Source organism: Oncorhynchus mykiss, chromosome 3, assembly GCF_057628025.1.
Source record: "Oncorhynchus mykiss isolate SJ-2025 chromosome 3, ASM5762802v1, whole genome shotgun sequence".
NCBI classification, from domain to species: domain Eukaryota; kingdom Metazoa; phylum Chordata; class Actinopteri; order Salmoniformes; family Salmonidae; genus Oncorhynchus; species Oncorhynchus mykiss.
The window spans coordinates 39,127,033-39,140,370 of record NC_143024.1 but is presented as its reverse complement, the minus strand read 5'-3'; the positions used below and the strand labels follow the sequence as shown (position 1 = coordinate 39,140,370).

Here is a 13,338-nt window from a genome sequence, read left to right as displayed (position 1 = left end):
GTGGAATAACTTGACTGTACAAAGCCCTCACCGTAACCCCATCGAACGCCAGCTGCAAAGCCAGGCCTAATCGCCCAACATCAGTACCCAACCTCACTAATGCTCTTGTGGCTGAATGGAAGCAAATACATGCAGCAATGTTCCAACATTTAGTGGAAAGCCTTCCCAGAAGAGTGGAAGCTGTTATAGCAGCAAAGTTGGGGAATGAGATGTTCAATGGTCAGGTGTCCACATACTTTTGGCCATGTAGTGTAGCTGGTGCTGTGGTAAATGGTGGTCTCCGATGTGTATCTCCTCTGGGAGTGAGTTCTCCGATTCCATTGTGAATATCAACCCAAAGAGAATATCCATGGAATCCATTTGACGGACAGATTTTACAGAACAACTTATAGAATCATTAGCTCTTTACCAGACTTATCTTTTTATTAGACTTTGATCAGACTTAGAATACACACATAAATATCCCACATATAGCCCCATAGGGGTAAAATCACTCATACAAAATAAGAAGTTTTAAACCACTCAGCCCTTTAGGGAAGAGATGGAGAGATGGGATTGCTCCCCCAATTCAAGATGGGGAGCATTGTGTTCCCCTCATCCCCTCTTTATGCCAGAGCAGCTTGGCTGGTTAAGTCAGTGAGGAAGGAGTCTCTCTTGTGCTGGAGTGCACCAAGGAAGTCCTGAACCCGTTCCTCTCGGCTGGCAGTGTAGTTGAGCAGTGCTTCCTGTCTCCTCTGGGCATCCAGGGGCTTTCCATTGCCGTGGTGCTGTAGGAGGTCTGCAACACAGGCCCGGTCTGCCTCATGCTGCTGTAGGGCCTGTCCCTCTCTGTGTTGATCTCTGGCTTTCTGCAGCATACATAGGGATCAGTCATTCAAGCAGACCTCAGTGTTCCACACAACACAGTAGTTTATTACAGGTATTCAGATGACCCTGCTAATGAATTCTCACTCAATGCTGGAAATGCAACTTGAAATAATGTGCCAAACATTTGTGGCAAAAGTCCACACGCGTTTAAAGGTTGGGTAAATATCGTATGGTGGAATGTATGTGGGGGATGAATGAAGGAAAGAGAGAGTTCATACCTGAAGAGGTCTGTGATTGAGCTGATACTGCAGAATGGCATCACACAGATTCCAGAAGGAGTACTCTGGCCACAGGACTGACTGGAACACTAAGCAGGAGTGGGACGTCTACAGGATAGCACAGACAAAAAAATATTACATTTGTGTCTGCAACATTCTATAAACATTGCACCCCACTGAATAATCCCCACAGGTAACACCAGACAGCCTACATTTACAAAGAACAAGTCACGAGGTAGTGGGAGAGGCAGCTAAACCAGAGGCTCCATTGTCTGTCACTGAACAGGAAGTAGGTCTTGTCCTTACCAAACGATGCTAGGCAAGAGGCTAATCTCATTAGCATTCAACATCACGCTGGAAACAGCTAGTAAGGAGTGTCTTTGTCCTTACCTGCCACAGCAGGAAGTCACTGAGTCGCACCTCTCCAGACGTGCGAATGAGCAGATCAGGATTGGGGGAGTTACTGCTGTACAGACAATGACCCAGCAGGGCCTCCGACACATCACTGGACACAACAACCAAGACAATATTTATTTTATCTTTATTTAACCAGGTAGGCCAGTTGAGAACAAGTTTTCATTTACAACTGCGACCTGGCCAAGATAAAGCAAAGCAGTGAGACAAAAAACAACACAGAGTTACATGTGGGATAAACAAAAGTACAGTCAATAACACAATAGAAAAATCTATATACTGTGTGTGCAAATGGAGTAAGGAGGTAAGGCAATAAATAGGCAATAGTAGCGAAGTAATTCCAATTTAGAAAATGAACACCGGAGTGAAAGATATGCAGATGATGATGTGCAAGTAGAAATACTGGTGTGCAAAAGAACAATTTTTAAAAATAAAAACAATATGGGGATGAGGTTGGTAGTTGGATGGGCTATTTACAGATGGGCTGTGTACAGCTGCAGCAATCAGTTGGCTGCTCAGATAGCTGATGCTTAAAGTTAGTGAGAGAGTTATAAGTCTCCAACTTCAGCGATTTTTGCAATTCGTTCCAGTCATTGGCAGCAGAGAACTGTAAGGAAAGGCGGCCAAATTAGGTGTTGGCTTTGGGGATGACCAGTGAGATATACAGTGGGGCAAAAAAGTATTTAGTCAGCCACCAATTGTGCAAGTTCTCCCACTTCAAAAGATGAGAGGCCTGTCATTTTCATCATAGGTACACTTCAACTATGACAGACAAAATGAGAAAACAATTCCAGAAAATCACATTGTATGATTTTTAATGAATTTATTTGCAAATTATGGTGGAAAATAAGTATTTGGTCAAGAACAAAAGTTTATCTCAATACTTTGTTATATACCCTTTGTTGGCAATGACAGAGGTCAAACGTTTTCTGTAAGTCTTCACAAGGTTTTCACACACTGTTGCTGGTATTTTGGCCCATTCCTCCATGCAGATCTCCTCTAGAACAGTGGTGTTTTGGGGCTGTTGCTGGGCAACACGGACTTTCAACTCCCTCCAAAGATTTTCTATGGGGTTGAGATCTGGAGACTGGCTAGGCCACTCCAGGACCTTGAAATGCTTCTTACAAAGCCACTCCTTTGTTGCCCGGGCGGTGTGTTTGTTATCATTGTCATGCTGAAAGACCCAGCCACGTTTCATCTTCAATGCCCTTGCTGATGGAAGGAGGTTTTCACTCAAAATCTCACGATACATGGCCCCATTCATTCTTTCCTTTACACGGATCAGTCGTCTTGGTCCCTTTGCAGAAAAACAGCCCCAAAGCATGATGTTTCCACCCCCATGCTTCACAGTAGGTATGGTGTTCTTTGGATGCAACTCAGCATTCTTTGTCCTCCAAACACAACGAGTTGAGTTTTTACCAAAAAGTTATATTTTGGTTTCATCTGACCATATGACATTCTCCCAATCTTCTTCTGGATCATCCAAATGCTCTCTAGCAAACTTCAGACGGGCCTGGACATGTACTGGCTTAAGCAGGGGGGCACATCTGGCACTGCAGGATTTGAGTCCCTGGCGGCGTAGTGTGTTACTGATGGTAGGCTTTGTTACTTTGGTCCCAGCTCTCTGCAGGTTATTCACTAGGTCCCCCCGTGTGGTTCTGGGATTTTTGCTCACCGTTCTTGTGATCATTTTGACCTCACGGGGTGAGATCTTGCGTGGAGCCCCAGATCGAGGGAGATTATCAGTGGTCTTGTATGTCTTCCATTTCCTAATAATTGCTCCCACAGTTGATTTCTTCAAACCAAGCTGCTTACCTATTGCAGATTCAGTATTCCCAGCCTGGTGCAGGTCTACAATTTTGTTTCTGGTGTCCTTTGACAGCTCTTTGGTCTTGGCCATAGTGGAGTTTGGAGTGTGACTGTTTGAGGTTGTGGACAGGTGTCTTTTATACTGATAACAAGTTCAAACAGGTGCCATTAATACAGGTAATGAGTGGAGGACAGAGGAGCCTCTTAAAGAAGAAGTTACAGGTCTGTGAGAGCCAGAAATCTTGCTTGTTTGTAGGTGACCAAATATTTATTTTCCACCATAATTGGCAAATAAATTCATTAAAAATCCTACAATGTGATTTTCTGGATTTTTTTCCCTCATTTTGTCTGTCATAGTTGAAGTGTACCTATGATGAAAATTACAGGCCTCATCTTTTTAAGTGGGAGAACTTGCACAATTGGTGGCTGACTAAATACTTTTTTGCCCCACTGTACCTGCTGGAGCGCATGCTATGGTTGGGTGTTGCTATGGTGACCAGTGAGCTGAGATAAGGCGGAGCTTTACCTAGCAAAGACTTATAGATGACCTGGTGCCAGTGGGTTTCTGGCGATGAATATGTAGCGAGGGCCAGCCAATGAGAGCATACAGGTCGCAGTGGTGGGTGGTATATGGAGCTTTGGTGACAAAACGGATGGCATGGTGATAGACTGCATCCAGTTTGCTGAGTAGAGTGTTGGAGGCTATTTTGTATATGACATCGCCGAAGTCAAGGATCGGTAGGATAGTCAGTTTTACAAGGGTATGTTTGGCAGCGTGAGTGAAGGAGGCTTTGTTGCGAAATAGGAAGCCGATTCTAGATTTAATTTTGGATTGGAGATGCTTAATATGAGTCTGGAAGGAGAGTTTACAGTCTAGCCAGACACCTAGGCATTTATTGTTGTCCACATATTCTAAGTCAGAAACGTCCAGAGTAGTGATGCTAGTCGGGCGGGCGCGGGCAGCGATCGGTTGAAGAGCACGCATTTAGTTTTACTAGCATTTAAGAGCCGTTGGAGGCCACGGAAGGAGTGTTGTATGGCATTGAAACTCGTTTGGAGGTTTGTTAACACATTTGTCCAAAGAAGGGACAGATGTATACAGAATGGTGTTGTCTGCGTAGAGGTGAATCAAGGATTCACCCGCAGCAAGAGCGACATCGTTGATGTATACAGAGAAAAGAGTCGGCCCGGAGAATGGAACGCTGTGGTACCCCCATAGAGACTGCCAGAGGTCCGGACAACAGGCCCTCCGATTTGACACACTGAACTCCATCTGAGAAGTAGTTGGTGAACCAGGCGATGCAGTAATTTGAGAAACAATAGAAACGTGCAGAAAACAAATCTCTGATAATGCAAATTGAACAATTACATTTGAGAGGGCCATGAATGCACTCTTATGTAATATTAATCTCCTGAATCTCTGTTGAAGTAGTTTACCTAGATTTGATAAGTCCCTGCTCCACGCCCCAAGCCATCTCTCTGACGGCATTAGCGATTTCATGTCTTGAGGTGTAGGCAAAGCACACGTTCAGAAAGCATCTGTTGGCAAAAGAGGGTGAGACGTTAATAAAGGAGTTATTACAGCTGTAAGTAGCCACTCCTGAAGACCTCTTATATGACTGAACAGAAGCCCATGTGTTGTTTTATGCATAGAGACATTGCATTGCATTATAAACAACTGAAGTCCAGCATCTGCAATAAACCTTGGTGCATTTGTCAAAAATGCAATGTTTTTCAGATGGCTGCACACAAGCTCACAGCCACCTCAGAGACGTGAGGAGCAGCAGGATGATGAGGTGGCGGTGCCTACTTGTTATGAGTCCTGGTGGCCACCACAGCCCGGGCTATGTGCTGCTGCAGGTCCAGAGGCAGCAGAGTCAGGTCTCCCAACACCCGAATGCACACCCCATGCTTCTCCAGATTCTCCCTGGATTGGAAGAGAGCAGACATGACCAAGTCAGGGTGGCTTTTGCCCCCCCCCCCCCCCCCCCCCCCCCAAAAAAAAATTAACAGCTGATATATAAACTGTTGCTGGCCACAATGACCAGTAGGAAAAAAAATCCCATTGTAAAATAATTTATGGAAATACCGGTTGGTCTATAGGTAAATTTGCATAATTGAGTGGAATTAAATTGGTGTGTATTTTCGTTAGTTGTTGGATTAATAAAATACATGACGACTATCACATGCACACAGCATAAAGATGCTATTTTGAGAGGGATGTCTCCTGCAGCTACTCAGCTGGTTGTTGTATTTATAAGCCCATTCATTGCACAACAATTCTAAATGCAATCCCATGTAATATATATCTATCTATCAACTGATAATTGAAGCGTCTCCCATTCAGCATTTAAGTGCAGGCAACAGGATATCAGCGCTTCAACATGTAAGCGGGAGGCAGTACGCATTTTGAAAACATACTTAAATTGTTTCAACGGCGCACACGGATTTGGCCGTCATTGTAAATAAGAATGTGTACTTAACTGACTTGCCTAGTTACAGTGCCTTGCGAAAGTATTCGGCCCCCTTGAACTTTCCGACCTTTTGCCACATTTCAGGCTTCAAACATAAAGATATAAAACTGTATTTTTTTGTGAAGAATCAACAACAAGTGGGACACAATCATGAAGTGGAACAACATTTATTGGATATTTCAAACTTTTTTAACAAATCAAAAACTGAAAAATTGGGCTTGCAAAATTATTCAGCCCCCTTAAGTTAATACTTTGTAGCGCCACCTTTTGCTGCGATTACAGCTGTAAGTCGCTTGGGGTATGTCTCTATCAGTTTTGCACATCGAGAGACTGACATTTTTTCCCATTCCTCCTTGCAAAACAGCTCGAGCTCAGTGAGGTTGGATGGAGAGCATTTGTGAACAGCAGTTTTCAGTTCTTTCCACAGATTCTCGATTGGATTCAGGTCTGGACTTTGACTTGGCCATTCTAACACCTGGATATGTTTATTTTTGAACCATTCCATTGTAGATTTTGCTTTATGTTTTGGATCATTGTCTTGTTGGAAGACAAATCTCCGTCCCAGTCTCAGGTCTTTTGCAGACTCCATCAGGTTTTCTTCCGGAATGGTCCTGTATTTGGCTCCATCCATCTTCCCATCAATTTTAACCATCTTCCCTGTCCCTGCTGAAGAAAAGCAGTGTGTTCAGGGTGATGAGCTGTGTTGCTTTTACGCCAAACATAACGTTTTGCATTGTTGCCAAAAAGTTCAATTTTGGTTTCATCTGACCAGAGCACCTTCTTCCACATGTTTGGTGTGTCTCCCAGGTGGCTTGTGGCAAACTTTAAACAACACTTTTTATGGATATCTTTAAGAAATGGCTTTCTTCTTGCCACTCTTCCATAAAGGCCAGATTTGTGCAATATACGACTGATTGTTGTCCTATGGACAGAGTCTCCCACCTTAGCTGTAGATCTCTGCAGTTCATCCAGAGTGATCATGGGCCTCTTGGCTGCATCTCTGATCAGTCTTCTCCTTGTATGAGCTGAAATTTTAGAGGGACGGCCCGGTCTTGGTAGATTTGCAGTGGTCTGATACTCCTTCCATTTCAATATTATCGCTTGCACAGTGCTCCTTGGGATGTTTAAAGCTTGGGAAATCTTTTTGTATCCAAATCCGGCTTTAAACTTCTTCACAACAGTATCTCGCACCTGCCTGGTGTGTTCCTTGTTCTTCATGATGCTCTCTGCGCTTTTGACGGACCTCTGAGACTATCACAGTGCAGGTGCATTTATACGGAGACTTGATTACACACAGGTGGATTGTATTTATCATCATTAGTCATTTAGGTCAACATTGGATCATTCAGAGATCCTCACTGAACTTCTGGAGAGAGTTTGCTGCACTGAAAGTAAAGGGGCTGAATAATTTTGCACGCCCAATTTTTCAGTTTTTGATTTGTTAAAAAAGTTTGAAATATCCAATAAATGTCGTTCCACTTCATGATTGTGTCCCACTTGTTGTTGATTCTTCACAAAAAATTAAGTTTTATATCTTTATGTTTGAAGCCTGAAATGTGGCAAAAGGTCGCAAAGTTCAAGGGGCCGAATACTTTCTCAAGGAACTGTAAATAAAGGTAAAAAAAAAAAAAAAAAAAAGATTGCTGCAATGTAGCCTATAGGCAAACCCGACCACGGAAACGTGGACACAATTATTTTACAAATACTTAATTGACAGCGCGCGATTTTCAAGTTTGGGGAAGCTTACAATTTATGCAACCATTTCTAGCAATTCTTATTTTCATATGCGCATTTTCGTGTAACAGTTTCATTTCAATTATAACATTTTCGTTTCTCAAATTCAGTCACGTGGTTAAATCCTACAACTCCCGAGTTAAAAATTATACTAATGCGAGAGCACCAGCCTCTGCCATATGGACACATTGATGATCCATTGGCGGCTAAACATATAATATGACACATTCATGGTCTTTCAAAGCACATTAATCTCTCTACTCAGCCTCTCCTGCCTCCCTTTCTATCTTCTTGACTTGAGCCATTGTAAAGTGCAACATTTGTATCAAACCAATCAACTGTGTAATCAACTGTGTCTGGCCGGAAGATTTCGCTAGTGAACTTGCAACATTTTATCAGCCTATTCCAGGCCCGTTTCCCGCGCTAGTGAGCTCGGCCCAGACAGCTGTTTTTGCCTAAGGGAAAAGTGTTCAGGTATTTTATGAAGTTTCCACTGGTTACATGGGCTCATCAGATCCATAAAATGTTGCTCTTTCACACCGACGCTTGGTGATTATCGAGGGGGAGATTGTTCAAATAGCCTACCGCGAGGAACTATATTTTTAATAGTCTTCATTATCATTCGCAATGGATGTTTTAAAAAACGACTTCGTTGACTTTCCTGTATTTCCGTAACTTGTATGCGTTCATTAACAAGACAAAGAAACCAGACACATGCTCATCGCTCACATGGAGCAAGCAAAAGAACATTACATTTTTTTTTACTCATAAATTATGTTCATGAAATGAACCAAAGCATTGTTTCTCACAAGTGTAGCAGGTTGTGAACTCCGCAAATCGCGTTTCCACTTCGAGAATGAGAACAGTAAATGACTAATTAATACATGCAGTAACAGAAATGTATGTAACCACATGACAGTGATTAACGGTACATTTACTACTGGTGACATACACAGCTTATACAAAACATTATGAACACCTGCTCTTTCCATGACAGACTGACCAAGTGAATCCAGATCAAAGTTATTATCCCTTATTGATGTCACTTCAAATCAGTGTAGATGAAGGGGATGAGACAGGTTAAATAATTATTTTTTTTGCAACTCAATATTAGGAAGGTGTTCCTAATGTTTGGTGTACTCGGTGTACATATATGTAATGGGCAATTGATATAAAATAATAAACAATCAAAGGGCAAACAATTCACACAATAAATGCTTAAGAATTTACGTGAGACAGCGGAGCCATTCTAAGAAAGAGACTCTCCTTTATCTCCGACAAATACCCCACCCATTCTTCGTCTCAACATTTTCAATTATACCCAAGACACTTTATCTTCACACATATTTTAGATGCTATTCACTGACAACCGCAACTCAATAATCAGCTAAGCCAGATGCCAAATGCGCTGCCCAAATTGCAAATATGCCTACTAGTTTGTGATTTGAAACAATCCACAGCTATTTTCTAAAGAAGATTATGATCCTCAATTTCTCTGTGGCTAAGTCATGCTTTCTACTGAAGTATTTTGAATGATTTTATGAATTTCTGTATAGACAGAAGTAGTTTTTTTCCTCACATTTGAATCCACTCTCATAAGCTGCGCTGTTTAAAATGGTGTTTTCCTGCGAATTCCATTTTGGCAAATGTTTCAAAATGACGTTTTATTGGCTGCTTCATTACAGGAGTTGCATGTCCTGTTAAGATGAATTATCATAATCTAAATGTGATTTCTGTTATTCTGAGCACCATGGGTGGATTCCCTAATGGTTTACGCACCCAATGCATATGGATCCGGCAAATCTCTGAAATGGCCGGTAAATTTAAACTTTCCGTTGTCTGGCCCAAGTGAATTACTGAAACATCCTCCTTGTCGAGTTTTTAATTAAAGTGTCTGTAAAACACTTTCTGTGGAAAGATAACCCATCATTTAGCAGGTAGCTATGCTGCTTTCTCTCCCAGTCGCTGGGACTCCCACACCTATGCATCTTTAATGGAAGCACTCTGGCTCCTCGGTTCTGACACTCACTGTTCTTGTAGCAGTCTGATGAACTTCTGCTTGGCCAGCTCCATCAGGCCGTCCACCTCGTCTTTAGACCGCTTGAAGTTCTCGATGCTGAAGGCGTACACGGTGACCTCATGGATGCTCAGGTTCAGGCACCAGCGTAGTGTCTGAAGGAAGGAGCCACCAAGGTTGATCATCAGTAAAGCCAACCGAGTAGTATGTATTTCTAATGTACTTGGTGACAGCCCTATACAAATACATGTTATGATGGTAATGGTGAAGAATATGGGTGAAGTGCATTTACCTACTTTTCTAAGACAATGTGAAAGCTCATGCAAAAGGGAAAGTATGAATGAGAACAACTATGATAGAAAGAACAATGACGACATCATGACACTGATGTCCCCTGGGAACCTCACCTCTGCCAGTTTGTCAAAACCCTGTGTGTGTCCCTCTTGGCGCTCCACATGACGCTTGCGGGCATAGCGCCGGTTGCCATCCATGATAAAGGCCACATGTTTGGGCATCGGGCCAGCCTGGGAGAGACCAAGGAGGGGTGGATGGATTCCATACAGATAGAACCATATTACATATCATAAAAATGTGGTTGTGATTAATTCATTCAAATATCCTCAGAAGGGATGCATTTGCAAATAGATCACCATACCTTCAGTATGTTGGCTGAGAGCTTCTCAATGAGGTTCAATTCACCTTCCCTTATCCACGACATATTGAAAAACTCTGACACCCCTGTGGAGATGCATGCATTACATCTTATTACATACATTAGAGATACATATAAACAGAGCAATTTATGAACATGGTTAGCCGTTAGGCTTGTCTGACAAATTCAGCAGTCGCTGGTTTTTTATAGCCATGGGCTGCATTAGAAACAGTAGTGAGGGGTATGTAGCATAGTTACATATAGAGCACAGGCCTAGTTCAGTGGGGTGCATCAACAAACATAATGGCAGTGCATTCATTGACGTTAGTAGGATAAGGTGTGGTGGTTCCTTGCAATTTCCCTGACAAAGGACTTCAGAGGCCACTGCTTTCTAGTCTTGAGCTGTGCTACAGGGGCTTTTCATCACATACCAGACGTACAGGGAGGTCTGAAATTATTGACACCCTTGATAAAAGTGAGCAGAACTGACTGTATAAAATAAATAATTAAAACATGAGCTGTATTGTATGCGCCAAAACAATGATATAATTTTATACTAATACAATTGCTCAGAGAAAGAGATTTTGTTAAAAAGTAATATTTTTTTCTCAAAAAAGGTAGGGTTCAAAATGATTGACACCCCAGTTTTGAATACCTTTCAATACCTCAAATTGCAAGGATAATGGCACGGAGCCCTTTTCGGAGAACATATTGGGAGGGATCTTAGACCATTCCGCCATACAGAATCCTTCCAGATCCTTGATATCCTTTGTCTGCCCTCTTCAATAGAGCCCCACAGTGGAGGTGTCATAATACCCATAAAACCTAGCGGTCAAACAGGGAAATGGTTCTGAGAAAAACTATTGGAACCATTTCAATGTTTGACCGCTAGGGTTTTGGGTATTATGACTCATACTGTGATACTCTATTCAAACCACAGGTTTTCAAATGGGGTTTTAAGTCCAGAGACTGAGATGGCCATTGCAAAATATAGATTTTCTGGTCAATTAACCATTTCTTTGTGGATTTTGAAGTGTGGTTGTGATTATTGTCTTGCTGGAAGATTCACTTGCAGCCAAGTTTTAACCTCCTGGCAGAGGCAACCAGGTTTTGGGCTAAAATGTCCTGGTACTTGGTAAAGTTCAAGATGCTGTTGACCTTAACAGGGAAGCAGTTGAAGCAAAATAGCCCCATAGTGGGTTATTTTCTGCTCATGCATTCTCATTTAGACATCAAATCCACCACTAGTGTGTGTGACCAAAGAGCTCTGTTTTCATGTCATCCAACAAATGTAAATGCCTGGAGTTTGCTAAACAGCACTGGCATTTGGATTGGAACCGGTGCATTGGTCCGATGACATGAAAATAAAGCTATTTGGTCATGCACCCACCAGTGGTGGGTTTGGGGTAACGTTGTCACGATACCCGAATTTTGAACTAGGTTTTTGTGCCAACCTTAATCAGGCTTCATCAGGCTACCAAAACAAGCTCTCCAGGAACATGGTTGGAGAGCCCTGCATTAATGAATCAATGATGGTCATACAATCAATATGACTTTGTTTTTACCAATCTAACTGCATAACGGTCATTTATTTGAATTGTAAATCGCTATTGATAAACAGGGTAAATCAAGATGTAGTCTAGCCCTATTCACAATACAGGTGAATGCATATTCAATAGGAGTGTGTGCATGCATTGAATTATTGAGGGTTAAGGTTAGGTTAAAGGGTTAGGGTTTGCTAAAAGGGTTAAGGTTAGGCTTAGCTAACATGCAAAGTAGTTCAAAGGTAATAAGTAGTGGCTAAAATGCTGAAGTTGTCCATGATGAGATTCTAACACCCATCCACCTAGACCAACCCTGTTTTCGTTTTTTCCTATCTTATGTAACCATACTAATTTGAGTGTCTTGGACTGACATCTAGTCTATGAGACCAGTCTGAGCTACTAGTATCTTCTTGCATTGTAAAGTGTTCTAGCCTGTAATGAACATTGTTTTGCTAACAGTTGCAACATTTTCTACATGCCATGTTGCATCATTCAAGTTTGTTCACTTTTGTGCACCATAAGTGTGGAGCTAGCAGCCAAGACTCCCAGTGAGTGCAGTGGTTCCTCAGGACAGGCTAGAGTTAGCAATGAGTAAGTGAAGCAGGCACGATGCGCTCGTGCTATAAAGGGACATCAACTGCGCTGATAGACAGACTTGATCCTCTCTCAATCAGTAGATGACGTGACACAATTTATATAAGTACTGAAACGTTTTTCATGTTCTAGTTTTAAAAAAGTACTGACGTTTCGGTTTACCGTGCAACACTAGTTTGGCGTCAATTAGAATGCATGAGCAGTAAATAACCCCATACCTACTTGTAAAAATATGTTGGTAGACATCCACGTCATCGGTAGTTTTTGTTGGAGGTTAACTGCCTTGCTCAGGGGCAGAACGACAGATTTGAACCATGTCAGCTCTGGGATTCAAACCAGCAACATTTCTGTTAATGGCCCAACGCTCCTACCCACCAGGCTACCAAAACAAGTGTGTCAATTTCTTTCTCTGAGCAATTGTATTCGTATAATATAACTTACAAAACATGTTGAGCATACAATTGCTCAGTATTTAAATTATTTATTTTATAGTAATTTCTGCTGATCTTTATGGGTGTTAATGATTTCGGACTCCATTGTATCTGATTAGTTCTGATACATACGCCACTAGTCTACATGCATGCATGAATAAACGGGATATATTAACCAAATCATATTCTGAAAACTAGCTATATGATTATGCATCTCTGATTCATGTGGATCAGGTCTTGGATAGCTAGATAACGATATCATAGCTACTGTAGCTAGCTAGCTAACACAAACCGGACAGGGAGCGATAACCAATGATGAACACTGTTTGAAATGTACAAAGCAATTGCACTTTCACTAAAATGTTCGATTTCATTCATATTGTTGAAAGAGATCATGAATTATCAACATTATGAGCCGTATTTTTACATATTTCACATACCTTCCAACTCACAGTTTAAGATGACGTCCCCTTCCTTATTCGATGGAGTGACGTAATCAAAAGACCGACCACTTCCGCCTGGAACTGTTTGTACAGATTTCTCTGCATGTGGATTGACAGGAACCTTATTCAGGTAAATTGGTG

At 41.9% G+C, this 13,338-nt stretch overlaps 1 protein-coding gene across 3 annotated transcripts; it reads right to left on the bottom strand.

Annotated features, from left to right (window-relative positions):
- Positions 1 to 389: 389 nt before the first annotated feature.
- Positions 390 to 13,284, bottom strand: dhdds (dehydrodolichyl diphosphate synthase). Of its 3 annotated transcripts, none has more exons than XM_021581685.3 (9): positions 13,207 to 13,284; positions 10,189 to 10,271; positions 9,941 to 10,057; positions 9,546 to 9,688; positions 5,119 to 5,235; positions 4,746 to 4,847; positions 1,476 to 1,590; positions 1,086 to 1,193; positions 390 to 848 (listed from the first exon to the last, which is right to left on the bottom strand). In XM_021581685.3, exons 2-9 carry the CDS (start codon positions 10,249 to 10,251, stop codon positions 606 to 608), a joined length of 1,008 nt encoding a protein of 335 aa, XP_021437360.3. In that variant the 5' UTR covers positions 10,252 to 10,271; positions 13,207 to 13,284; the 3' UTR covers positions 390 to 605.
- Positions 13,285 to 13,338: the final 54 nt, after the last annotated feature.